Below are 26,694 nucleotides of genomic sequence, written 5' to 3' on the forward strand. Positions count from 1 at the left end.
AAATAAACCTTCATGTATATTAGTACATTGTAGAGTCTATCTGAAATCCACAAACGTGAACAAACTGAAATCAGTTTTTATCAGCTCTCAGATCACCTAAGTATATATTAAAAATACCACTTGTGTATTTTTGGTTTATATATTATGTTAGAATTTCTTTTGTTATTCCTCAAAAATGACCCTTGCTAGAAATACACTTTCTGCTGGCCTCTAAATTATACATTTTTAAAGCACATACTGAATACAGATAGACAAAATACTGTATTTTTAGTCCTGATCTACTTCAATCGTGCACACAGATCAGAACTTATACTTAATAATCCATTTTGCACCAATTAAGAAAACATGAAAATGAGACCCAGCATCAAATATAACTGGGACAGTTAATCTGGAAAAAGATTCATGCATAAAAGAACAGGCCTTGAAAAATTAAGCAAAATTACTTGAGTAGGCTGCAATGGGACTTGAGATATTCACACAAAGAAAAGATTTCACAGATTATACAACCAATTTGGACTGTGTTGCCTATGTTCTCTTCAAGCACTGTTGAAGGCCAAGCTTCTCAAGAGGGTTTTTTTTTCCCTCTGGTCAAAATTTTAACTAAAACACAAATTGAAGGTTTAGATAACAGACAAAGTGAAGGTTGGGTAATTGGCCAGCACTACTTTCCTAACATGTCCTGTCCTGGCTGAACAGCAGCTGGAGATCCCTCCCTGCAGAGCTCTGAGGTTTGAACCTTTCAGGACAGAGCTGTGGTTTGTGCTGCCCTGGGAAGGTCTGACACTGGGCAGTCAGAAACTCTCATGGATCAGGCTGGTTTTCCACCTGGGCACTCCTAAGGTAGCATTTTCTAGAAAAGGCTTGCACAGGGCTGTACTCCCAGAAGCCATCTGTGTTGGGTTTGTATGGCCAGGTTTTGGTAGTGGGGAGGTCACAGCTTCCCAGAAGCTTCCCCCATGTCCAGCAGACAGGATGAGCTGCTTGCAACCCCTATGCCCATCTTCCTGGGCTGCTGGGGAGGAGGAGGCAGAGCTGGGGAGGAGGGAGGGGTGTGGGGAAGGTGTTTTTAAGATTTATTTTTGCTCTCGTTATCGTGCTCTGATTTTGTTGGTAGTAAATTCAGTTAATATCTCTAATTTCAGTCTGGTTTGCCCATAAAAGTATTTTTTCAGTGGTCTCTCTCTGTCCTTAACTCATGAGCCTTTGTTACATTTTCCCTCCCCTGTCCAGCTGCAGAGGGCAGTGATAGAGAAGCTCTGGAGGGTGTCTGGCACCCAGCCTGGGTCAACCCACCACACCATGGGCTAATTAACCAAAGTAACTGAAACAGAAAAATGCTCAGAGCACCCAGAGACACAGAGTGAAATGCTGACTCTGCTGAAGTTGGTGTTAGAAGTCACATTTGTCTGCAATGGTGCCAGGTTTGCTGCAGGAGGTGCCTCGTGGCTCTCATGCCATCTTTGAAAAGCAGCAGGAGATGCTGTCAGCTCTATCTACAGAACATCTGTGAGCATCTGGACTGCTCAGATTCTTGTCCTGTGCAAAATTCCCTCTGCAACATGAGGTCTGAAAACTCATTTAAAATTGACGATTAATCATTTTCTCCATAGCCTTCGCGCACTTCCAGTGTTTCTTGAAACATCCAGCTACTCCCAACTATTGCCAGTTCCTGCAGGACAAAACATGTGGAACACAGGAATCCTGCTGAAGCCTTCAGCATAGCATGGCACCACTGTCAGCAAACCTTTTGTGTTCCTTTGTTTTTAATAGTTATTTCAATGTGAATTCTTCCTTAAGAAGTCATAGGATGGAAATCAGATGTTGAAAGTGCAACATTAATGTCGTAGCTCCTGGTTTTCAATATCCTGTATCCCTCATTTTACTGAGATGGGTGGAAGTAACATAAATCTCACAGGAGCCTAAGCCACTGGGAAGATGATAGACCATGACTCAGAAAATTATCAGAAATGCACAGTGCACTATTTCTGTGAAAGCATCCACAGCTTTCTATGGATTTTCTCATTCCTTCCATGTACTGAGTGCTTTAAAAAGAAATGGTAAAACAGCAGGAAATTTTTCAAGACCAATTTTCTTTACAGCTGAACTTCAAATGATGTCCTGAGACTGCTAAAAGGTGCACAAAGAAAACTAGAAACAAAATAAATGTCAAGTGAAATCCACCTCAGAGCAATAGGTTTGAAATTCTAGCAGGCATTCATGAGGTAAGAAAGCCTGGGATCTTAAAGACCTCTTTCTTTTGAACCATGGGAATTTTTGGAATCATATGGGTAAGCTGCAGGGTTTACTTCTTTGTTATCAAAGCTACCCACATGCCTACACACCTCCCTCTACCCCTACATTTGATGGCATGGCACTGGATTAGGGTTGTGTCTGTTCCTATTATTTTTACAAATCACCCAATTATTAATTGAAGATAAAGAGGTTCCTTCACAGAACAGTGCACTCTCTTTTGATAATGCAGTTTTCTGCATGTTTGTTTGTTTAAATTACAAATCCTCTAACCTACATTTACTGCCACAGAAATAGAAAGGGGCAGAAATTCTTTGTAAGAGGATGTAACACACGTGGTTTTTCTTCCTCTAGAGGACACAGCTGTGTTTTAAAGGTGAACTTCAGAAGGAAACTGAACAAGAGCTAGGACATTTCACTGCAGTTCAAGCTTAAAAAAAATAAAAGCTCCACCAGTGAATACCTTGGGTCAGGAGATTCTTTCATTTACTTTCTCACAGAAGAGGGTGGGCAGGCCCTGGCACAGGTGAAGCTGGGGCTGCCCCTGGATCCCTGGCAGTGCCCAAGGCCAGGTTGGACACTGGGGCTGGAGCAGCCTGGGACAGTGGAAGGTGTTCCTGCACTGGCAGGGGTGGCACTGGATGATTTTCAAGGGTTCTTCCAACCCATTCCATGGTTCTCTATTTCTAATATCCCCTGTACTCCAGTCTGATCACAGAAACAGAGCAGTGTGTACTGTCATGTGAACCCCACATTTACATAAGTAAATGTTACTTAAAAACATTAAACACACAAAGCAACGCAGACTAGGGGGGAAATCTGTTCAGAATTCATGCTCAGGTAGCTCAGAAAACCAGGGGAAACTCAAAAGCCAGACAACTGTCCCCAGAGGATCCGATTGCCAGGGGTCTGGATCTGTTATTGTCACACTGGCAGCAAATGCCATTCTCCATCAGTCATGGTCAGTAAATCAGAGGGACAAGTGCATGCAAGGTTTTTTGTCTTCTGAGTATATTTGATAGGCTAAACCCACTTCTTTCAAGTCAGCAGTGAAGAGTAATTTGAGGGGCAGGAGCACAGCTTGCTTACGTGGAGACTGAACTTTCATTGCCATGATTATTTTCTGTTTGTTGGGGATTTTTTTTTATTATTTCTGTCAGTTAATTACAGAGAATAACAATCTGTTCTGAGAAATGGAAGACACTAAAGAAAGAAAGAAATGTTAACTTGAATTAAGCTTTCATTTAAATTGGACTATCCATTTCACATCAACCCCCTATCTAGACATTCTCATTGTTCTCAAAGGAGTTCTTAAAGGGGTTATAATTAAGTTGACATAATTCAATTCTAAGTTAACTCTTATTAGCTGTCATGATGGTATCATTACTTGGACAGTTACTGTGCAGTAAGAGGAGCAAAAAAAAGAAGCAAACAACTACAAAATAATGGCCCACAGGATGGTTTTGCATTGGGAACTTAAGGCAAAATCAGGGTTTAGCTGCTTCTAACCCCGGGATGAGCTGTTTGCTACAGATATAGAGGGGGGTGAAAAAGGTCTTCGAGGCTTTGAGCTCTGCCCATCCTTCCTCATTGTGCAGCCACTGCCCTCAGCATTGATCACCACTTTCTCCCAGCTCCCTAAAAAGCCCATTCATAACGAAAATTTTGTATGTGATACAATAATTTCCAGCCTAGCTACATCCAAAGTTCATAAAATTGCTATCTATCAGTATTCCTAGTGCCCATCAAACCCTCCACAAATGGATTATTCATTACTTTTACAGTCCTAAGTGCATGTAAGAGGCTTTTCCTGAGCATCATCTAATGCAGACTTTATATTGGAGTATCACTACAAACTCTAAGGTTGACTGGATGCATTCTACTGTCCTTTGAAATAAAGTCTTCTTCAGACTGACCTGTCTATATTGAAGTAATTAATTATTTTTTCTTTTAAGTCATCTTGTCTTTTCATAAAAGTTATTTTTAAGTTCACTTATTTGTCATCATGGATTATGTTATATAAGCTTCAGAGGAGCAGAATTAATTCTGGTAAGCTGGATCAGTTTAAGTCCATGTGGGTCAAGTTGCAACTTCTCAATTTTTGGCAAACAGAGAGCAATTGCACACTGCAATTCCTCATAACTTGAGGTCATGAATATTGGTGCCTGCAAAGCCTGAATTGATCTGTGTTCATCTTTGAACATTTCCCTCTTTTTAAAATGCACAGGGCATGGCAAAAGAGAACTTCTAGTGCATTTTGTGCAGGGTTTGCCTGCAGCCTCAATCTATTAGGATTGCACCATGTCTAATAATTTTTGCCCTTATTTGAGCATCGATTTTTATGCTTGTTTTTGTTTGCTCTTTTCTTTTCATCACCACGCATTGATTACACACAGGTGACAGCAAAGGAGGAACACATTGAAACCTTTGCCTTTTTTCCTGAGTTGTTTTTTCATGATCTTCCTTCACTGGTGTCCTTTACACTCCTCATCCCCCTTTTAGGATCTCAGCTTTGGTCTCACTGATGTCCATAATGCAGGGTGCACTTATGCTACAATGGAAAAGCTCCAGAATTTTTAGATCTGAAGAACTCTGTTTGCAGCTTCTCCACACTGGGAAACTGTCATGTGTTCAAACAGTAGCCTCCAAAATCAGCAATACCATCCACCATAACCACAGAATCCTAGAAGGGTTGGGTTGGAAGGAAGGTTAAAGATTATCCAGTTCCAATCCCCTGCCTTGGACACTTCCAGGGATCCAGGGGCAGCCACTGTGTCCTGTCCCTGCATCCCCTGGAAATTGTCTCCAGGTTTCCTGGGGCTCCTTCAGGCCCTGCAAGGCCACCCTGAGCTCAGCCTAAAGCTTCTCCTGTGCAGGTGAACAATCCCAGCTGTGCCAGCCTTTCCTGCCAGCAGAGCTGCTCCATCCCTCTGCTCATCCTGGAGCCTCCTCTGGGCTCTCTGCAGCAGCTCCAGCTCCTCCCTGTGCTGGGACAGGGCTGGGGCAGCTCTCAGGTGGGCTCTCACCTGAGGGGGCACAGGGGCAGAATCACCTCCTCCAACCCTGTGCTTAAACTGCTTTTGATGCAGCCCAGGGTAAGAGCTCTGATGTTAATCTACCAGCTAGACAGGTAGGAACATGAGATTTCCCATGGTGATGGAGTTTGCTCTTCCATGCAGAAAGTGCTTTCATGTTGATGGCACTAGGCTGAAGTTCAGCAAAGCCTTTGCAGAAAGAACCTGTCATCATAATGCACTAGACACTTTATTTTACATCTTTACATCATTAAACACCCAAGTGAAGAATTAGCAGGCTTGTAAAACTGTAAAGCCAATTCAATGTATCTAATTTTGCAGCTCTAGGGATCTGTGCATTTCTCTGCCCATCCTGGCACAGGCTGTAATGGTACCAAGTTGAGCAGTTAAAAAAAAAAAAAAATTTGAAGACCCCATGGAGAGATTGAGTGGGATGGGACTCTTCTCACTTTGCTGTACAAAATGTTAGGCCTCCATTTCCAAGCCAAGGTGTTCTAATGTTGCAAGCATCACATCTCTAAAGGCAGAATTCACAGGCCCCAGCAATATCTTTTAATAGAACAACTAATACAGCTGGAAATAAATATTCAAGATTTCAGGCACATTATCCTTTCATCATATCTGAAATAGAAGCAGCAAACTTCAAAGCTAATGCAAGTAGAGAACAATTGTTCAGAGTTTAGATATGTTAATCAGACCATTTTATACAGAAGATGGTACTTCTGGAGTACACAAGAGATATTACTAAGGAAAGGAATGATAAAGAAGTTACCTTGTACAGCCAGGAAAAGAAATATATTCAGAGGGGGACGGGCATCATCTGCAAGCCCCCTGTACCCAACAAGTGAAGATAAAAATGACTCCAAAAAGCAATCTATTTCCTTCTAAGGTAGGCTGGATGAGTTACCCCCTGGAGGAGCACGTCATCCCCTCTCTGCTGACTCCAGCAAAACCTGGAGCAATTACCTGTGAGTTGTCACCTTGCCTTTTGTGAGGTAGCTTATTGTATTTGCAGGGTTCCCAGACAAAGGAAGGCATGATGGATCTGACTCCATGTTCTCAGAAGGCTAATTTATTACTCTGTTATACTATATTATATTAAAGAATACTAAACTATACTAAAGAATACAGAAAGGATACTTACAGAAGGCTAAAAGATAATAATGATTTTTGTGACTATCTCTCCAGAGTCCAACACAGTCTGACCCTGATTGGTCATTAAGTCAAAACAATTCACACGAAACCAATGAAAAATCACCTGTTGGATAAACAATCTCCAACCACATGACAAAGGAACAAAACACAGGATAAGCAAATGAGATAAGAATTGTTTTCCTTTTTCTCTGAGGCTTCTCAGCTTCCCAGGAGAAGAATCCTGGCCGAAGGGATTTTTCCAGAAAATACGACTTCCACAGTAGCTCCTGACAAATCCCACCCTCAGAGAGGCACGGAGAGGCCAAATGAGCCAATTCTGCCAGCAATCAGCAGCACAGAAGCCTGGCTGGCTCTGGGCAGCTGTCCCTGTACCTTTGGCCAGTGGCTCCACGGTGATGATCTCGCTGCTGTTGCCTCTGCCCGCAGCCGTCACGGCCACCACCCACACGCTGTACTGGCGGTTCCGGCTCAGGTTGGGGATTCTGTAGGAAAATGAGTCGGGAGAGGCTTCAAACTCGCTGATCACCTGTGGTGGGAGAGACAAATGTTTCCAGGCTAAAATAAGCAGTATTTGGAGAAAATGTGAGTGCTACAAAGCCTGTTACTTCAGGGCTCTTCGGGCGGGTATCGATTGCTCCAAACAGATGGCAGATGGCAATAAACAGAGCAGACACAGTAACTTGTTGCAATCTATTCATATTCAGTGAATTTGTGCCTGTGCCTTGTTTACAGATTGGTTTTATTCAGATTAGGACTTCTATGTGCCATTTATTTTTACAGGGTTGGATAAACAATGGAAGTGGATAAATATGGCTAAATTCTACCATCAGTAGTTCTGACAAACTGATTTAGCTCTACACAAAACTTTCCCAGTGGAGGATTCAGTGCTGCATCTGCTGTGAAATCTGGAGTTAACTATTTCTGTCACCTAAAACCTTTGATGTTTTTATTCCTGGGTTTTGGTGGCTTATCCTTCAGCAAGGAATAAAACTGTGCTCTGTAGTAGACTGTTCAAACTTCCCCCAAGTCTAGTTTTGTTTAATCACGAAATTACTTCCATCCAGAGACTCCCGGCTGAAGGTCATCTCAGCCAGTTGGCTGCATTAGCAGGGAAGGACAAGTGCTGGAAGAAATGCCAGTTCAGTCTCTCCTCTGTCACTCAAGTGCCTTGTCCCAAGGGCTGCAGCAGAGCCAACCAGCTGCTCTGCAGTCCTGCTCATCCATGAGAGCCTCTGCATCCTGCTTGGAGCAACCTGTGCAGGGCAAGGTGTGGAGGGACATAGAGATCCCTCCAGGGGGCTTTGAGAGCCTCAGCACATCCTCCATAGGAAGTGTGAGGAGGGAAATCTCAGCTCTGAACAGTGTGACAGCACTCAATATTGCCACTTTTATTTCTGACACGGGCTTTGTGATGCCTGCGCATAAAAATAGAGGGGTAATGAAGCATTGGAATGAATAATACTCACTTCCCTGTGCAGTGCTGAGCCTGGTAATGGCTAACTAACACCAGGCTAAAAATAATTAGAGGGTTAATGACGTAGAAAAGAAGATTTTAGCAGGAATCAGCATTAAAAAGAATGCATCAATGTAATCTAAACTCGGTTCAGACTGACAAAGTGTGCAAGGAATCTCTTTGATATACAAATATCTGCTTGTGGTAAAGGCCAATTCCACCTGATTAGCATTTCAAAAGGCACATTGACCTGAAAACATTGGAATAGGTAGTCCTTCAAAGTGAATTCCAAATAAATAAGAGATGTTTCTGAGATATCATTAAACACCTCTCCATGTGAACTGGCAGTTTCAGCTGCTGAATGGGTCACTGCACTTCTCTGCTCTTGAGCTGGCCTCTCCTACAGCCTGGGGAAGAGGGGAGTTCATCTCCTCTCACATTTGAAACCCAGAGTGAAGACATCTGTCTCTAAGCCAGGCACCTCAACTCCCTCCAGAGACCATGCAAAGGCTTCTACAAGAACACATTTTGTTCCTTCCATGGACAGTGATTTTTCTGGGAAGACTGGCTTGCACAGCGAAGTTCCCCAGACTCATAACAAGTCCAGACGGGGAACTTGCTGTATTTTCTAGCCAAACTCATTGCTTCTTTGCTTGTCAAAATGCCAGATTAGTTTGTCCTATTTAGCCAGTGTTTTCCTGGGTTCCCACTTCTGATATGAAGAGGTCAATGCAGCCAGACACCTTTATTATAACGTGAAATATTGCAGCAGCTTTTGAGAACCATCTGCCTTGACATTTACACAAGAATATTGGACAAATGCCCGTAGCTTGACAGGCTGGATCTTTGTGAGGTCATACATAAAAATTACTGTATTGATCATGGCAGAGGAAGCTGAAATTTAATATTCATGAGGCAGCATTTCCTACAGTTAATTTGAAAGTCAAACAGGCCAGGCTGTCTCTGGCACTTAGGCTCCACTCATTAATGCAGTTTCCCAGCACAGGTTCCTTCTAAACCACCTACTGACATGGGACATGGATACATGTAGTTAGGAACAGCTAAACATCACAGAATTCCTCAGGGCTAACTTTCATTCCAGCAACCACCAGCTCTTTCTCACTGGAACGCCAAAGATGGACAAACAGAAGGATTTTCTGCTCTAAATCATTTAAAATGCTTTGTTTTAAATTCCTTTCTCTCTCCCAGCATCATTCATCCATTTGCTTCTGTGGCTATTTTAAATGTAAAGTTAATTAGTCTCAGAATTAATTTATTAATTGAATCTGGTAAATGCATCTTCACTAAATTAATGACTCTCATTTTCCTCAAACAAGCTGCTATAGCAAAAGGTTTTGGTTACTAACTGGTTAACACACATCTTGTTTTTCTTCAGCTCACATTCCCTTTTAAACATTTGGGGTTGCTTCAGTGACAAAGAATCGATTTTACTTTAAACTTTTGCCTGTCATTTCAATTAGCCTAACATGCCAGAGACTTTGATTACACAAGAAGAAAAAAAAGGCAGCTTTGTCAGCAAAGAGAAGATTAAACAATTGAAATAAGAAATATTTAAAGGAATGTCACCTTGTCACATATTGGCCCGTGCATGTGCCAGTATAAAACATAAACTGCTGTTCAATCTTAGGAGCAGTAACATGCTTGCTCAAGGGATTTTTTTTCCTAACTGCTATTTTTCTTCAGGTTATAGATGATGGGTTAATTTTCCTCCTGCCTTTAGCTCACTGTCTGAGAAGGAGAGACAGAGATCAGTCACTGAAAGCCAGCAAGGGCTGTGAAGAATAAAATGAAATCCAAGTCCTTTATCAGGATGCAGCCAATCTACTTCCCCAACCAGGCAATGGCAAGAGATGCTGAGGAAGAGCTGGTGCAGGGAACATCATTTTCCTCTGCAACTTCAGCCCTATTGGTGTGCATTTCTTGGTACACTTTGAAGCAGCATGCCATCTCCTGGCATTTCTGACTCCTTTAAAGCACCATTTAATGGGTAATGTGCATAAACTCTGATCCCTCTGGCTTCTATTTTTAATTGCCCGTTCTCAACACAACCTAGGAAAAATTTAGAAGAGTGCTATAGAAAAAAGTACATTTCTAACAGTTTTCCAAGCAGCCAGGGAGTTTTCCAAGCAAGGAATGCCAAGAGATGGCATTTACTGTGGGCTGGAAGGTTATTTAGTGAAAGGTAGCCTGCATCTTGCTTACAGCTGGTGCCACACAACTTCTGATTAGATAAGTGAGCTACAGATCTCTGTAGCTGTGTCTATGTTCTCTGCAAGTTACAGGAAACCTGGAAGTGAACTGGGAAAGCCATATAGAGACTTTAAGGACATGAGTGAAAAGGAAGAGACAGCCCAGGCTTGTGGTGTGAAGTAAGAGCATGTACAAGTTGGTCACCTGTATATTGGCTGCCTCATGCTGAAAATTAAGTATAATATAAAAATAAAATATATAAATGTATAATTATAAAGATAAAATATAAATAATATATATACTACCTTGAGTGGGGTGTGTGTTTGCACTCCAATTTCAGGTAGAAAATATGGCATCATCTAAAAATGGAGCTGGAAGGACTGAGAGATCACCTGAGTCTATCTTTCTTCTTTAAACCAGGTTCATCTGTGTCTGCACAATTTCAAGCAGATGTTTCCCCAACCTGATTTTGAAGACTTACAATAAAAGGAGATTTTGCAACTCCCTAGGCTGCACAATCTATTCCACTGCTTGACTAATCTCATGATTAGAAATAGGTTTTTTTTTAATCTAGCTTGAGTTTCCTGCTGCAGTTTCAAGCCATAGCTTCTTTTCCAGTCTATTAGGAACATGAAGAATAGATTATTACCTTGATCTTTGCACCAGTCTTTAATCTACATGAAGTTTTATCGTTTCTTTCCCCACCAGTACCCTCATCTTTTTACAACTAAATAACTCTGGTGCTTTCAACATTGTCCAGAAATCCCATTTTCTCTGTCAGTTTCTCTAATAATATCTTCTGTTATCCTTCAGAGTGTCTAAAGATGGTCCATAGCTTTCTCACTGTTTCCAAACCCGCACTCAACAATTCCAGGGATTCTCATTTGGCTTTTCAGGACAGGGTTACAAAGGCTGTTAATGTTCATCTTGGGAGGCACAATAACCTCAAAATCCTCTTCTGAAGAATCAACAGAATTGCTCTCTACACAGTACTTTTGCAGTTGGTTATTCAGGGTACCCATTTTCTTGCTAAATTTTATCCAACTTTTTCCAGACCAATTTCCCAGTTCATCAAGACCTGCTTGAACTGCACTTCTGTCTCCTATGTACATGCAACCCCTCCCAGCCTGGTACTCCCTTCTAATTTAATAGGCAGCCTCACTATTTCATTAGCCAGGTCAGTAATGGAGCCACTGAACAGAGAAGGCTCAGGAGAGACACTGAGGCTGCTCCCTCCTGCCCACAACAATGAGCCACTGCATTTTTTTTTTTTTTTTTTAGTTTTTTTTTTTTAGCCTCCCACAGAACAGCACTGAGTTTGTTCTAGCCTGAGTTAAATCAGTGAAATGGTGTTTGCATAGCTGGGTCTTTCTTAACAAACATAACAAACATCCTCCTCTGGACTCAGCTCCGCTGCTGAATGGGAGAGAGCCAGGTGCTGAGTGGAGCACTCCATCCCAGTGATCCACTCTGATTTTTCACTTGGTTTCTAGCTCAGTTTTGTGCTGCTCTAAATAGCTGTTTTCAAAACAATTCTACTTTGGAGGGGCTCATGACAAGCAGTGCAGGCTGACATCAGTCACCACCACATCCTGCTGGGGCCAGGTGCTGCTCCTTGGGCCCTGTTCAATCACTGCCACAAATGAGGCCTAGAACAAGCACTGAGCTTCATCAATAATTAAAGTAACTCTTCAATTCTACGTGGTAAAAACACAACAGACTCCATTTTTTTGTACAACTCCATCACAGAATTGTCTGCCTTGCCCTTCCTCAGGCATTGCTGGTCCTGGAAACTACAGAATCATCAAGGCTGGAGGAGAACTTCAAGTCCCACCATCACCCAGAGCCACCAGCATCACCCCAAACCCTGTCGCCAGGGGCCACATCCAGGCTCCTCCTGAGCACTCCCACAGACAGTGACTCCAAACCTCTCTAGGTAGATAATTTAAAGATAAATTAGATAAATTCACCACTCTTTCAGTGGAATTTCCATTTCCAATATCCAATATGAACCTCCTCAGGTGCAACTTTAGGCCATTTCTGCTCATCCTCTCACTTTGGACATGGCAGAAGAGACCGACCCTTGCTAAAATCACCTTTTAGGGAGTTGTGGAAAACAATGAGGTCCCTCCTGAACCTTCTTTTCTCCAGACTGAAGAACCCCAGTTCCCTCAGCTGCTGCTCCTAAGATTTGTTTTCCAGCCCCTTCCCAAGACACACTCCACCACTTCAAGGTCCATTTGCAATGTGAGAGGCCCAAAACTCAACACAGAAGTAGAGGAGCAGAAAGTACTGAGATGTTTTATTCTAAAAATCACATTTTAGAGTCTCCTGGACTCACAAGTAATTCAGTACTGGGGGCTACACTAAGTTGTTTCTACCTGGAAGCAAAGTGGGGTAATAAAAAAATCAATACATGTCTGTATTTATAGAGAATGAACTTCAAGTTCTTCATCCCTGAGAAGAACAAACAGACCTCTGCTGTGCCCTCTCTGTGAACTCCCTAAAGATGTGAAAGTCTGCCTGAGGTCACAAATTGTACTTTTCTTGAGAACTGCTGGCTTTTGCCTTCCTTTCACAGATGGACAGACTCTCAAAGCTCCAAATAACCACTGTTCCTGGACCATGGTCTCCAGTAAGGCTCTTGGCTGCCACTTTGGTCTAACAATGGTTTCTGTTCAGCTGTTGGCTCATGCTTTGAAAGGTGGCATCTGTTTTTCACTCAGCATTATTGAAGGTAACTGTCAGAAACAGAAGCTGGGCACAAAAGTGAATGCAGCTGTCATATAACATTGTAACTTTTTTTTTTTTTTCACCTTAATTGTGGAATTAAAATGTTAGAAAATTTCAGGTGGAAATTTTGGGAAGAACAGAGGCAGCTCCCTGCCTTCCCACTGGCAGGAAAATCCAAAGAATCCCAGAATCCCTGAGGCTGGTAAAGCCCTCCCAGCCCAGGGAGTCCCAGCTGTGTCCCATGCCCACCTTGTCCCCAGCCCAGAGCACTCAGTGCCATATCCAGGTGCCACCTCCAGGGATGGGCACTCCAAACCTCCCTGGGCAGCTCCTGCCTAGGCCTGAGCACCCTTTTCATGAAGAAATTCTTCCTGATGTCCAAGCTGAACCTTTCCTGGCACAGTTTGAGGCCATTTCCTCCTGTCCTTGGAGCAGAGCCTGACCCCCACCCAGCTCTTCCCTCCTGTCAGGGAGCTGTAGAGAGCCAGAAAGTCCCCCCTGAGCCTCCTTTTCTCCATGATAAACACCTGGAGCTCCCTCAGCTGCTCCTGAATTCTCATTTCCAGGTATTACAGCTGGAAGAAAACCCACTGTCTGGACTTCCAGGTAGCTCACTTAGGGTCCACCACCTGCATATCCCTTTGGAGCACCTCCTGGAGAGTCCCTGAGGCTCCTGAGGAGGGAAGCAGCGTGTGGTGTCATGGGCTGGTGACCACAGGAAGGTCAGGACACCAAGGACTTATTGTCAGACTGCATCGATATCCCTGGGTGTGAGACGAGGCAGTGAAACAAGAAGGGAGGTTTATGAAAAAATCAATATCAAATTTGTTTTGTTAGGGCTTTACGAGGAGACCTTTTAAAAATCATATCAACCAGCACATCTTCAGAATCAATTTATACTCTGTCATGTCCCTCCTGAGGCCTGCTCTCTGACAAAAATAAGATAGGTAAAAAATGTAAAGTTGACAAAGCAATTAAAATAATGAATGTACTATGTTTGGGAGCTGGCACCAAAGATGTGAAACAACAACAAAAAGACTAAAAATAGAACATGTGGTATATTAAACAGACACATTTTAAATATTGTCCAATATAAGGTTTTAAAATAACCCCCAAATTATGCACTATTTCTATGCTAAATAAAGCACACAGGAATTAATAAGCATAAATATCTTCACTGTAAAAAGTGCTATATAGATAAAGTGATAAATACTGCTTGTAATACACAAATCAATGAACATATATTTAAAATTCAACCTTACAGAATCTGCTGACTCTGAATAAACTTCTGTTCAACAGTAACTTTATTTACTTAGCCAACTTCTGCCAGCTACTTCTCCTTTTTTTCCAAGAAACTTTCAGCATCCTTCTAATCAATGAAAGATCTACAGTATGTAACAACAAATAATTTTCGCCTTATAATTGCATCAACTCTATTTTCCAAAGTTTTCTTTTATCCAAGTCATTAATCTGGAGAGGAAATGAGGATCAGAAAATGTGATGCAAACCCAAAGTTAGAATTTAGACACATCCTACGCAAAATCAAGACAAAACTTGTGTCTGCCTGAAAGAATTGAGTGGAAAAGACCTGGATGATGGGAATTTATGACAGCTAATAGTTTTAAGATCTAGGTTAAGGTAATTGTCTATATTTCCACATCTAGTTTATGTTGCTGGTTTAAGATAAGCATATATACTTTAGACTAAACAGAGAAGGGAAACTTTCAGAAGGAGATTTATCCAGTTTATCACAGACATCTAGCTTCTTTCCTTAACGAAAGGAAATCCTTGATGACCCCAGAATAACTATTTGTGACTCTATTCAAGGTGACCGAAGTCAGATTAATTAAATCCCACTTAGAGTCTATAAATTACAGACCAAGAGCAGCAATTACTCTCTTCTTCCACACAGCAACCCCAGAGACTCCTGTGTATTCTGCTTCAACCACATAATATGTTTTCCCTTAATGGGTTTAAATAAAAGCAAGAGAATGAAACAAATACAGAATTTTAACAGGTTTAAGAGCATGTTTCTCACAGTAAAATAAGCAAATCAAAAGGATCAGTAACTGTCTGCCTCAGATGTTGGTCAGTTTCCAATACTGATCATATTTTCACATAAATTGACTTGGACTTTGGCCAAATATAATATCATTTCCCTCTTCTCCATCACTGTTTTGCCCCTCTTTATCTACCACCTATTCCAAATCCAACTGTTTCACAGAAATATTTCCAGGCCAACATGAATCCTTGCTGGGCTTTCAGCTTTTGGATCTTTCTACATCCTTTGGAGAAGTTGAGAAGTGTAGATCATAGTTTTCAAAGACTCTTTCCAACACAGGTGCCTGGGGCTGACTGTAGGGCTTGTATTATGAGATAATTCCTAATCATTGCCCCTGTTTCAGCACTGGGGTCTGCTTTGTGCTCTGGTTCCTCATCCAGGCAATCCAGTTTATCATCTGGAATGCTCCTTTGCAGGAATATTCTCACTCCATTCATCTCATTCAACAGTTCTGGAATTTATTCTCCTTCCAGTTCTCAGGCTTCTGGTCTTCTGAGACCTCAGTCAAAGGTGGGTTTAAGGGACAAATCATCTCTTGGCAGAATCCCACAGCTAAGCAACAGTTTCATCAACCAACATGTCAAAACTACTGTCAGGGTTAAGGCCACAGAATAAACTGGTTGTTCTTATTTGAAATCTAGGGTTTTAAATGTATACCTGTGTGCTTTGCAAGTTTTTTTCATATTTGCCAATCTTTGGGTACTTGTGCTAGAAAGTGAAGTAAAGAGCTGAGAAAATACAGACCAGCAAAATCATTTGGATGTCAATAAGCAGTATGACATCACCCAATCAGAAATACACATATTAAAGTCTACTTTGACTTGCTGATTAGAAAAGTTTAGTCATTATGGTTGTTGTTGCTGTTTGGGTTTTGCTGATCTGCTGGTGGGTCACTGACTAATAGAAGCAAACACATTAAACAGGATTTTCCTGCTGTTTCCAGCAAAGTAAGTCATTCATTTGTGCATCACTCTAAGCTTCCTCCATAGAAAGCCTGGAGATTAATGGAAAGGAATCATGTAAGTAGAAGTGCACTATAAAAGGATAATAAATGGAGACCATTCTCCTTTCTCAGTGATTTTCCTTTTCAGGACACAGTCAGTTGGTTCTTGTCTTTCCTCCACTCATGTGGAACTCACTTTAGATGTGAAATAAGGTGACCTCACTCCCACTCTCTGATTTCCTGATAGCGAGAGCTAAAAGCAGAACTTGTTTGGGAGACTGTGCATAGAAAGTACTCAGATGGGAAAGACAAATAGTCCTGCCAGTGGCCTAAAATGTCATATGAGTTTTATTGGAGACTTTTAAATTATGAGACATCTTGGTGTCAACTAAATGAGTCTCTTTTCCTCCAAGGGTTGCACATTAACTCTACCACTGTCTGGTTTCCCTTGTTGTATACAGATTTTGACAAACTTTTCCAGTTTTAAACTGCCTCATAATAATAGAATTGAGGTTGGAAGGTTCCTCTGGAGGTCACCCAGTTCAACCCCCTTCCCAAAGCAAGATTAATTGCATCATGTTGCTCTGGGACGTGTCAAGTGAAGTCTTAAAGATTTCCTCATGTGGAGATCCCACTGTCTGGGCCCCAGCTTCAATATTTGACCAGGATCTCATGGTAATATTTTCCCCCAGCTGATCAGAATTTCCCATATCAAAAATTCCCTGTCCTTGTGCATAGGCACTTTCTCATCATTTCCTGTATCAAGAAATCCTGATCCTTAACCTTCCTCCTCCTGCTCTCAGCACTTTCCTGCTTCTTTAGGAGAAGATTTTACCTGTTCTGAGGTCAAAGTTTCCCAGGCTGGCTAAGCTGTGTGTCACAGCCACCTTTTCCAGACACTTTCTGACATCTAAATTTTATTTAATCTAATCCCATTGATCCTTCCTTAAGCATTGTACTGACCTGAATGCAACAAGAGGTTGGTGGTTGTTTTTAGGGAGGTGGGGTTTTTTTGGTATTTTTTCTTCAGAAAACCCCCAAATCTCCTTTTCTATTGCACTTGAAAAGCCCTGGCAGTGCACATGTACAGCCCAAGGCAGGAAGGGCTGGAGCAGCCTCCTGAGGAAGGAGTTAAGTTCAGCAAGAACTGAACCAGCCTAATTTCTGTGCTAGGTTTCAAAGTGTGTTCCCTGTGGGGGGCACCATGGGGGAAAATCGCCCTGCCAGGATGGGACAGCAGTGACAGAACTTAACTGAGACCTGGGCAGGATGAGCATCCTGCCAGTACAATGGGAATCACCACTCTTAGAAGGAATCTGGCCACCATGGGACTATTACAGGTGGTCTTGAGCAGCCAGATCCTACCAAAAGTTGGACATGGATGTGGTAGAAAGTGGGGAGAGGCAAGAACGTAGGCTATGAGTTAGCACAAAGGATAATTTCTCTAACTTAAATTTTGCCATATTCTGTTTCTTACATTTGAAAAATGTAGGATCCATGAAGGCTCGTATTTCTGTATTTTTCCTACATTTTCAGAATAAAAAAGAAAAAGTTTTGCATAATTATGCCTGTAGAATACTGTAGACACAACAATTAAACAGTGTGAAATTGAATCCTTGCTTGCCCTTTATCTTGCCCAGAGAATAGACTGCAGTGGAGAATCTTTTCCATTTTTCACAGATTAATCATATTTGTGGTTTGAAACATCCCAGGCAAATACTGTCCTTAGGGCTCAAAATATTTAAAGAGGAAATGCTTTTTGTCTATACAGAGGCAGCAGAAGTTCTAAAAGCTTCTGCCTTTGCAAAGCAAACTGAACAGTGCAAGAGGCAGAAATTCTGCATTTTGTAATATGTCAGGGTTGTAAGGGTTGTATAAGTGTTGTGTTTGTAATAAAAATATGCCCAATATGACCAAGAGAGTTAATTATTTTTCCTGCTGGTGACTTAAACATAAAAGCAGTGTTCTTGTGTAAAGGACTGTTGTTAACCTGTCTAAAGTCTATGCATGGACTTGTTCTCAGCAATAAAATACAATCTTCAAAGGATGCAGCCTCCCCATAAATTTACCTTTAGCCCTGTCCTTTTCTTTTTCTTCTCACTAATGCCTGAAAATTGAGTTTGCCTTTCTGCTTGAATAGCAGACTTTTAGCAAAGTTATTTGGCAGCCAGGGCTGTGACTGATGGATGAAGTTTTTAGGGCTCCATACCTGCAGCTACAGCACTTGCTACTTATGGTGGCACAGGAGATGATAAAGACACAGGTCTTTTATTTATTCTCCTCCTCACCCTAATTTAAGGCCTCTGTCAGCTACTTGTCTCTGCCAGCAGTGAATCAAACAAGAACTTTCCTGGATGTATTAAGTGTATCTGCACAGCAGTGTTGGCATTTGAGCAGCTCTGCAGCAGGCTTGTTTCACTGCAAAGCAGCTCTGAATAAACCAGATTTTTAGCTCACAATCCATTTCAGAATAAAAGATAACAAAGCATTTTGTTAAAAATAAAGCTGAGGGAGTGTGTCCTGTATTAAATATGTCCTGAGGGCTTGCATTTGTTTAAAAATGCCCAACTAGGCTTCTGGAAACTGAGCCTCAAGTGTGATTACTGCCTCACTCAGCACACAGAGCTGCTACAGAAGATCTCTGCAAGCCACAGCTCCTGCTGATCTGCAGAACACTGGAACAGAGACCCACAGATACATGTTAAACATATTTATACACATATCTGTGTGTGCATAAGTATATTTCTATGTACACACACCTGCATGAAGGTAACAGCAGGGTCATGGAATCACAGAATGGTTTGGGCTGGAAGGGATGTTAAATATCATCTGTCCTGGGGGCAGGGGCACCTTTCAGAACTATCCATGAACACATCAGCAATTAATAAAAAGTACAAACACCCGGGATAAGGTGTGGTTCCATGATGGTTCATACATACCCCTGCATAATGAACACCACAAAAATACAGCAGTAAGATTCTGTTCAGGCCAAGTGCAGCAAAAACAAAGCAACTGTTCTTGTCGTTGTCCATCTCTGAGGTGCTCCAAAAGGTAATCACAAAATAGGAAGTTTTGTATGTGAGAGACTCACATGGTAGAGAATAATATTTTTAGCTGAGGATGTTTATTTTCTTGGGGATGTAAATATAGGAAAAAACGTTGCTAGCAAAGCCCCAGGAGGAAGCACTGCAGCTTTGTGCATGGAAAGTATCTGGAGAAGGCAGCAGCACCATCTGGTGTTCTCTCCGAGCCCCCAGAGAAGTGCCTGATCCCCACTCAGAGCTGTCCTCTAAACTCTGACCTCTTTAACCCACTGAGTGCCATAGAAATGTAGAACTGTGATGGAAAATCTCCAGCTAGTTTACATTTAAAGATGTGCTAAAGATGGTTTGGTTTGCTGCAATTATGAAATGAATGGATTTAGGAGACAGTAATCCCAAAACATAAATCAGAGAATCACATGATGGTTTGGGCTGGAAGGGATCTAAAAGACCACCTTTTTCCAACCCCCTGCCTTGGGGACAGGAAAATTTCCACTGTCTGAAGCACTTTTGGAAATTTCTGGAACAATATTTTCCTTACCTATCAAACCAAGACTGTATTTTTTACTTTCAGTGGGAAGTCCTGCTTAAAACTGAAATCCAAATCTTGGATATAACGTAACTCCAAACCTCAGGTATAAAATAAATAAGTATTCTTTTCAATCCACATGAAAATAAATATACATGGGTATTTAGAGAGAGCAATTGGCCCTTGTATTTAAAGATTGCTGAATTTCTTTGTGATTCAGACAGGAAGAAAGATAACCTGATACTTCATTTAAATTCCCTCCTGTCAATTTCTCAGCAAGTAAAAGCACATAGAGCTAGATTGGGCAAATATTCCAGGCATAAATAAGCCTATTCACAAGCAAATATGTTTGTTTGTAAGTCATTATGTTCCTTCACACATGAATACTCAAGGCAAAAAGGCAGGAGCTTAGATGGAAACAGGGTAAATGAACACACGCCTCCAGCTGCAACAGGGCTCGTGCAGCTGGTCCTGGAAAATGTAACTTGTTACATTCTAAACTAACCAAACCTTGAAAAATACTCCACTTCAACTGTATATTTTGAAATTATTTGTGAGCCAATGCTCTGCAATAGGTTTTAAACAAACACTTGATGGGTGGGATAAACCAAACTCCACTCTGGCGTCTCTCTGTAGCTCCAGGATCTCCCTTGGACCTTGCTGAGGGCCAGCAAAGGGCAGGAAAGGAAGCAGCAGGGAGAAGATCAGGGACTGGAATTTCCAAAAGTGCTTCCAAAAGTGCAAATACTGTGTGTGAGCCCTACACAGAGGGGCTGTGGCACTTACTGTGGGGTAGGGGTGGGAGCAGAACACGGTGTATTTCCGGATGATGCCGTTCAGCTTCAGGGGAGGCAGCCAGGACACAAAAACAGTGGAGGCTGAGGCAGCAGCTGCTTTAACTCCGGCAGGAGGACCTGGAACTGGAGAAGCAAAGTGTGTTAGAGTGGTCCAAGGCAGATATTCAATCATCCCAGTGTAACAGAGGAGTTAAGAGGAAAAGGGGAGTGTGCTGCTTTGGTGGCTGAGCCCACATGGACTGAGATGGACACTCTGTATTAGGGAGCAGCCTCCAAGCTGCCCATGCCAGGGAGAAGGTTTGGGGAATGTGACTCCATCCTTAAGAGGGGAGAAACTCTTCTTCAGAGAGTCCCAAAGCAGAACCTGCCACTGATGGTTAAACTTTTGTGAAGTATCCCCTCAAGCCTGCATAAAATCATAGAATGAACCCAAGAATGGTTCGGGTTGGAAGGGAACTTAAATATCTTCCAAACCCCTGCCATGGGCAGAGACACCTTCCCCTAGATCAGGTTCCTCAGAGCTCCATCCATCCTGGCCTTGGACACTTCCAGGGATGGGGCATCCACTGAGAAACCTGTGTCAAGGCCTCATCACCCTCACAGTAAAGAACTTCTCCCCAGATCCAACCTAAATTTCCCCTTTCAGTTTGAATCCAAATGCACACGTGAAAATGTCCGTGGTCGCAGAAATTGCCAAACAACACTTTATAATAAATGGCCAGCTTTGAACACACAACCCATGCCAAAGTGTTATAAATAATGCACATGTGGACAGTTTAATGGACATCCAGAGCAGAGCTGTGAATTTAATGAAGTGGAGGGGAAACGAGCAGTTTGCACTGCCTGATGTGACCCATGGGCAGCAAGTGCCACGATGTGTGAGCAGACATCTCCCCACACAGAATCCTTGTCCCTCACCCTGCCCTCAGCAGCTCAGACCTCTCTCTGCTACTGCAGGATATCTATTTCTCTAATTACAGTACATAATCCACAATAATACAAAGTTATCACACAGAAATAGCTAAAAACCCCCCAAACCTCCTGTCTAAAACCATTGGAAAAGCTTCAGTTTGGAAATGCTAAAATCTTGCTGTGTAATCTTAACTACATCCCTTTGCAGCCCTGCATTTTGGGAAAGGTTTTGATTTCATGAGCATATGCTGTTTTTCAAACACACATTACACTGTATGATGCTCTCCAGCTTTGGAAACACTCTTTTACTAATGTGCAAAATTGCTGGATTTATTTTCCTGCATGCTGGAATATCACATTACACACAAGCTTGTACTTCAACAAAACAAGGGCTACATTTAATATCAGAATAAATGGGTTTAAAATTTACTGAAAAATAATGCCTTGTATATGCCTCAAAATAATGCCTCAAAATATTTCAAAATATATTTTAAAATCTGCTAAAATTTGAACATAAAATATGAACATAAATAATTTGAAAGATATTTTAGCACTGTATCTGGTCAATATTTATGTCAAATTATGAAAATAGATATGTTATATTGATAATTGCTACGTAGGTTATTAAAGTCAAAATGAAACAATTTGCTGGACTTTATTCTCTACAGAACTACTGCTTTGTGAGGAATCTGATGTTTTTGTCTGCTGTCAAGTAAAACTACCAAAATGTTAAAATTTCTAGTGCAATTACCATTGCAATGCTTGACCAGCTTTCTTTACTTTCACAGAAAACAGTTATTGTGCAATAGAGGTACAAAATCTTTTGTCTTGTTATTTGTAGATAAATTCTGAATTTTCGTTCTGCCTCAATTAAGCAAGCAGATATTATGCTGCTCCAGAACTTTCCCCATAAAGAGAAGTCAGCTAGCCTGGGATCTAAATTTCCTCATCTTTTGTGCAAAACAATGTGAGGAGACCCTCAATTTTACATCTGCATAGGTGGTCCTGGAAAGATGTGAGAAAACTGACAGGCACCACTCAGTGCTACGTCTCTGGATGTGCATTTTCTATTTATAGTGTGCTGAGAGAGCTAATTAGGCATCAAGTGAGAACGTCATGGTGATAATTGCATGCAAAGCCAGCCCCTCGCTGCAAAGGGGCTAATTCAGTTAGCAGCTCTATCCAATGCAGAGTAAATATTGATGCTTGACAGCATCCAACTTGTTATTTATACCCAGCTCATTAGAAATGCTATTTGCTCCTGCTGCTGAGGAGTGAAAGCTGGCTCTCCAGGGTAATTACCTAACCCACAGGAGGATTCCTTTATGGATAGCAATGTTTTCTGGAAATCACTGCAAATAGATGGATGAGGTTAATGCAATTTATTGTTAAATCAGGGTGTGATCTATAGGGACAGGTTCTGATGGTAATTGGTCATGGCTGTCGACTGCTGAGGGATTAACTCAGAATTCATCTGGCATTTTCCAGTCATTGGGCCCATGTGGGAAACATTCCCTGGCATTGCTGTGTTGCTGTCTGGTGTGAGCTCAGCAGAAAGAGGGGCCAGAAAGAAACTCAGGAAGCCATTCAGTAAAATTTTCAACCCAAGGACCCCTGCACCTCACTGGGTTGGAGTCGGGCAGCAGTTTTTGCAGCGTTACCAAAATTATTCTGAAAACTCATGTATCAGTCCTCTTTTTGCTGCACTGCTGGGCTGTGCACATGAAAGCTGTGTGTCATTCCAATGTGCATGTGGAAGTGTTTACATTTCCTTGGCAGGAATCCTGCAGAATCTCACCTGATGCTCCACAGACCCCACACTGTTCTCTGTCCAGAGGGTAAAGTCATAGGTCAAACCCATCCCCTGGACCTCATAAGAGCTATCTCAGCATCAGCCATTACTAAACTGGGTTCCTTGGGCATCTGGAGAAGTTGTGGCTGGGGAATGTGGTGCTTGCCTGATCCTGGAGAGGAAAATCCTGAGCCTTGCCAAGCAAACTTGAGGTATCTTCCCTCAGTGCCACTGCATCCCCAGCCTTTCCATCATTACAAGCCAGCAGTATCAGGAGACCTGAGCTGCCTTATTGAATTCTCCCTGGACCTTTATTTAGCACACTGACTCCCACAGCTCCCAGAAAGACAAACTGAATTTGCACAATGCCATAGATTGTTTTTTTTCCCCCCTAGTCACCGGGGGTAAAAATACAGTGAGAAGCTGAGGACTGCTTCTAAACAACTTTGCAGCTTTCCAGGGAGCAGATGTGGCAAATTTAAGATCAAAGATGGCCTCATTCTCCAGCTAGCAAGGCTTTGAAAAACACGGAAATAGCATCCTGCTTTCATGTGGAGGAGAACACTTTGTATTCCTGACAGTGCAAGTGAAATGCTAAAGCAGAGCAGGCAATTATCCTGATACGACAGGGCTGGGAACCAGCATTTAGATGTGCCAGATAATGGGGAGGAGCTCCAGGAACTTTCTCATTCTCCTTTTCATAAGCAGAGAGATTATCACCATTTTTCTTCGCAGTACCGAGCAGCAGGAAGGCAAATGCACAGACTGTGGTGCATTTAAGAGTGGTATCACAAATAAACCAGAAATGTGAGCCTTGTTCTGTAACAGGGTTTTAATTCTCCACGACACGGGACTATTCCATTGCTGGCTGCACTTAGAAAAAACAAAATAAACTCAACTCCTGACTGCTGCCTGTTTGTTCATATAGATATTCCACCTACAATGTCAGACAAAACACATCCACACGTGAATTTACTCTGAATTGGCCTCATATTAAGTACACCATTTCTATCAAATCCTGCCAGTTTCCCAAGGGGAACATGTTCTTTGCCTTTTGCTTCTTAGTCAAAAAGATAAAATTGGAGATCTTTACTGCTAGAAAAAAAAGTGCATTAAAGGGTCATCAAGGGCAATTTTTCATCCCAGAGCCCAGTCACCCTCATCAGCTGAACAAAGCCAGGCAGAGCTCTGCTCCAAGGAGTACTGAACATGCACCTGGCTGGATTTCTGCTTAATCATTTTAGAATAAATGTAAAGCTTGCCAGATGCTGTCTGTGTCTCTCATGCCAGTGGTCAGGAAGCTTGGTGTCCAGGGAGAGGAAGGAGAGGAGGAAAATCTCTTTGGATTCAGGCAGAGCAGGGCTGGCAGAGGGATTGGTACTATTTTCCCTTCCTTCCTGCTGCAGCTTTTGCCTGGCTCTGAATGCCAGACAGCTGGAATCACAGCACTGCTGCAAAAATCCTCCTGTGTCACAGCCAGCCCAGATGCCACCTCTGCCAGACACCCAGACCGAAGTCCCAGCTGCTGGAAGCTTTCCTGGGATGGGGGCTCTGGGGTCTGTGTGCTCCCATGGTCTGCTCAAGGTCAGGGCACTGCTGCCAGGCAAGGTGCTGTGTCACATTCCAGGCTTGTTCAGGCACCAAATTCCTTGTTGCAACCGTGGTTTGCTCATGTTGCATTTGTAGCACGGGAGCAGAGAGGGAATTTGTGACACACACTCCCTCTTGCTGCAAAACAGAGAAGCCTTTCAAACTGCATTTTGATCACAACAGGGAAATAAAGTGGAAGAGCTGCTTTAATTTTTAATGGTTTATTAAATCAAGTCTCCAGGTGAAGAGGATGTGCAGCTTATTAGAAACTGTGAAGAGGAAAAGGTAATGGACAAAAACAGAATGAATTTTTAAAAATTGGACATTTCTTCTTGGCTTATTTTTTCTACCAGGAGGAACTCCAAAAAGAGCAGCATTTTTTCTGAAGTCAGCTTTCAGGAAAACTGGGGGGAAAGCTAAATAAAACCCATAAATATGATCATATTGAAAGGAAAGCTCATTCCTTGAAAGCTCATTTCCTATTATTTGCTGGAGTTGCTCCCATTTCCTTTGCTGATCAGCAGCAGTGTCTGACCTCTGGTGTCTAAAACCAGTATCAAACATTACAAGAAATCAAAGTATCAAGGCATTCCGTCCCGGATTCACTTGCTGGGTTACCCTTAGAGATTTCAAGCCTGCTGAAGAAATTTTGGGTTGATGTCTTTAGCTGAACACCAACAGAGAAGTCACAGGAGGCTCGGACTGCATTTTCCAGCAGCAGTGGAAAATGCTGCACCATTGATTTTACAAAGAAAAGTTTCCTCTCATGTAAAAGAAAAGAAAAAAAGAGAAAGGAATTAATGATCAGCCATGGCTTCATAGCAATAATGATGTGGAGGGCTTGGCAGCCACTTAAAAATATCCCAGATTTCCAGATTTTATTAGAGGATGGTGGAATATCTTGTGTCCTAATTTTAGCCAGAGAAGGTCTGGGAGCAGAGATAGAAGGTTTCCAGTTCTAAGCTCTGTTAGGATCCCAATTAATTTATTTCACATGCCAAGGAAAGGCTTAAACTAAATTCAGGGCAGAATCTTTTAAGTGCACTGGAATTAGTCCTCCTGAATAATCCTCTACAGAACATTTTCCTTAGAAAATGACAGTAGAAATGTCCCTTTTTCTGAGAAATGAGGCACCTGTTTGGTGCACAGAGTTTGGCAATGTGAATGCTCCTTTCCTCTTTAACTTCCATATCCTTCAGGATGTTTAGATCCAGGATTTTGGGTTTTGCTTATGCTTAACTGCAGGTCTCTGTATATTCCACTCAAAACCTTTCCTGCCCTTAGTAAAAAGTTGTGAAGCTGAAGCTGAATATGAAATCATTGTATTTTCTGGAACACCTTTCCATTTAGTTTTCTGGGCAAAGGATTTAATGAATGGAACCAGTGTGAGGCATCAGAAAATCTCTGGAAAGTTTGCTCAGGCTGTCTCAGAGTGAGTTATTGCTGAGCTGCCAGGAGGAGTAGAGGTGAGAGAAGAGCCTTTGCACAGCTGCCAAACACAGTCTGAGGCAACGTGCTCCCCTCATCAGGGCCTGTCTGATCCCAGGCATGGAGACAGCAAAAGAGCCACCACCAGAACTGGGATGACCAAATGAGGCTGGGCTAGGGGAAAAAGAGGACAAAAATTATGAAGGAGACGATGGAGGAACACAGTCTGAGGCAACGTGCTCCCCTCATCAGGGCCTGTCTGATCCCAGGCATGGAGACAGCAAAAGAGCCACCACCAGAACTGGGATGACCAAATGAGGCTGGGCTAGGGGGAAAAAGAGGACAAAAATGAAGAAGGAGACGATGGAGGAGATGGAAAAAGATGAGGAAGAGAAGGAAGAGAAGGTGGAGGAGGAGAAGGAAGAGAAGAAGGAGAAAGAGAAGGAGGAGGGGAAGGAGGAGGACAAGGAGAAGGACCAGGAGAATTACAGGAGGAAAAGAAGGAGAAAGAGGAGAAGAAAGAGGAGGAGAAGAAAGAGGAGGAGGAGAAAGAGGAGAAAGAGGAGGAGGAGAAAAAGGAGAAAGAGGAGGAGAAGGAGAAGAAGGAGAAGAAATGTTTGAAGCTTCTGACATGAACCAGATATCCCCAAGACCAGCCTGTCCCCAAGCTCCTGGAGCAGTGTGGGATATAACTCCTGGCTCCTGGCGGATTAAATCCCACCCCCAAGGCTCAGGGCTGAGAGCCTTTGTGTTCAGAGAGAAT

General features: G+C 42.3%; 1 protein-coding gene across 2 annotated transcripts in view; it reads right to left on the reverse strand.

The window, feature by feature from the left end:
- DSCAM (DS cell adhesion molecule) overlaps positions 1-26,694 on the reverse strand; it is a 381,330-nt gene that overhangs the window by 55,559 nt on the left and 299,077 nt on the right. For both annotated transcript variants that reach the window (XM_041399843.1, XM_041399844.1), the window contains exons 19-20: positions 20,199-20,332; positions 6,813-6,966 (exon numbers count right to left, since the gene is read on the reverse strand). In XM_041399843.1, the coding sequence (XP_041255777.1) occupies positions 6,813-6,966; positions 20,199-20,332 (288 nt within the window). The remainder of the gene's footprint in view (positions 1-6,812; positions 6,967-20,198; positions 20,333-26,694) is intronic.

The sequence above is a fragment of the Onychostruthus taczanowskii genome, unplaced genomic scaffold, assembly GCF_017590055.1.
Source record: "Onychostruthus taczanowskii isolate IOZ18803 unplaced genomic scaffold, ASM1759005v1 scaffold17, whole genome shotgun sequence".
NCBI lineage: Eukaryota > Metazoa > Chordata > Aves > Passeriformes > Passeridae > Onychostruthus > Onychostruthus taczanowskii.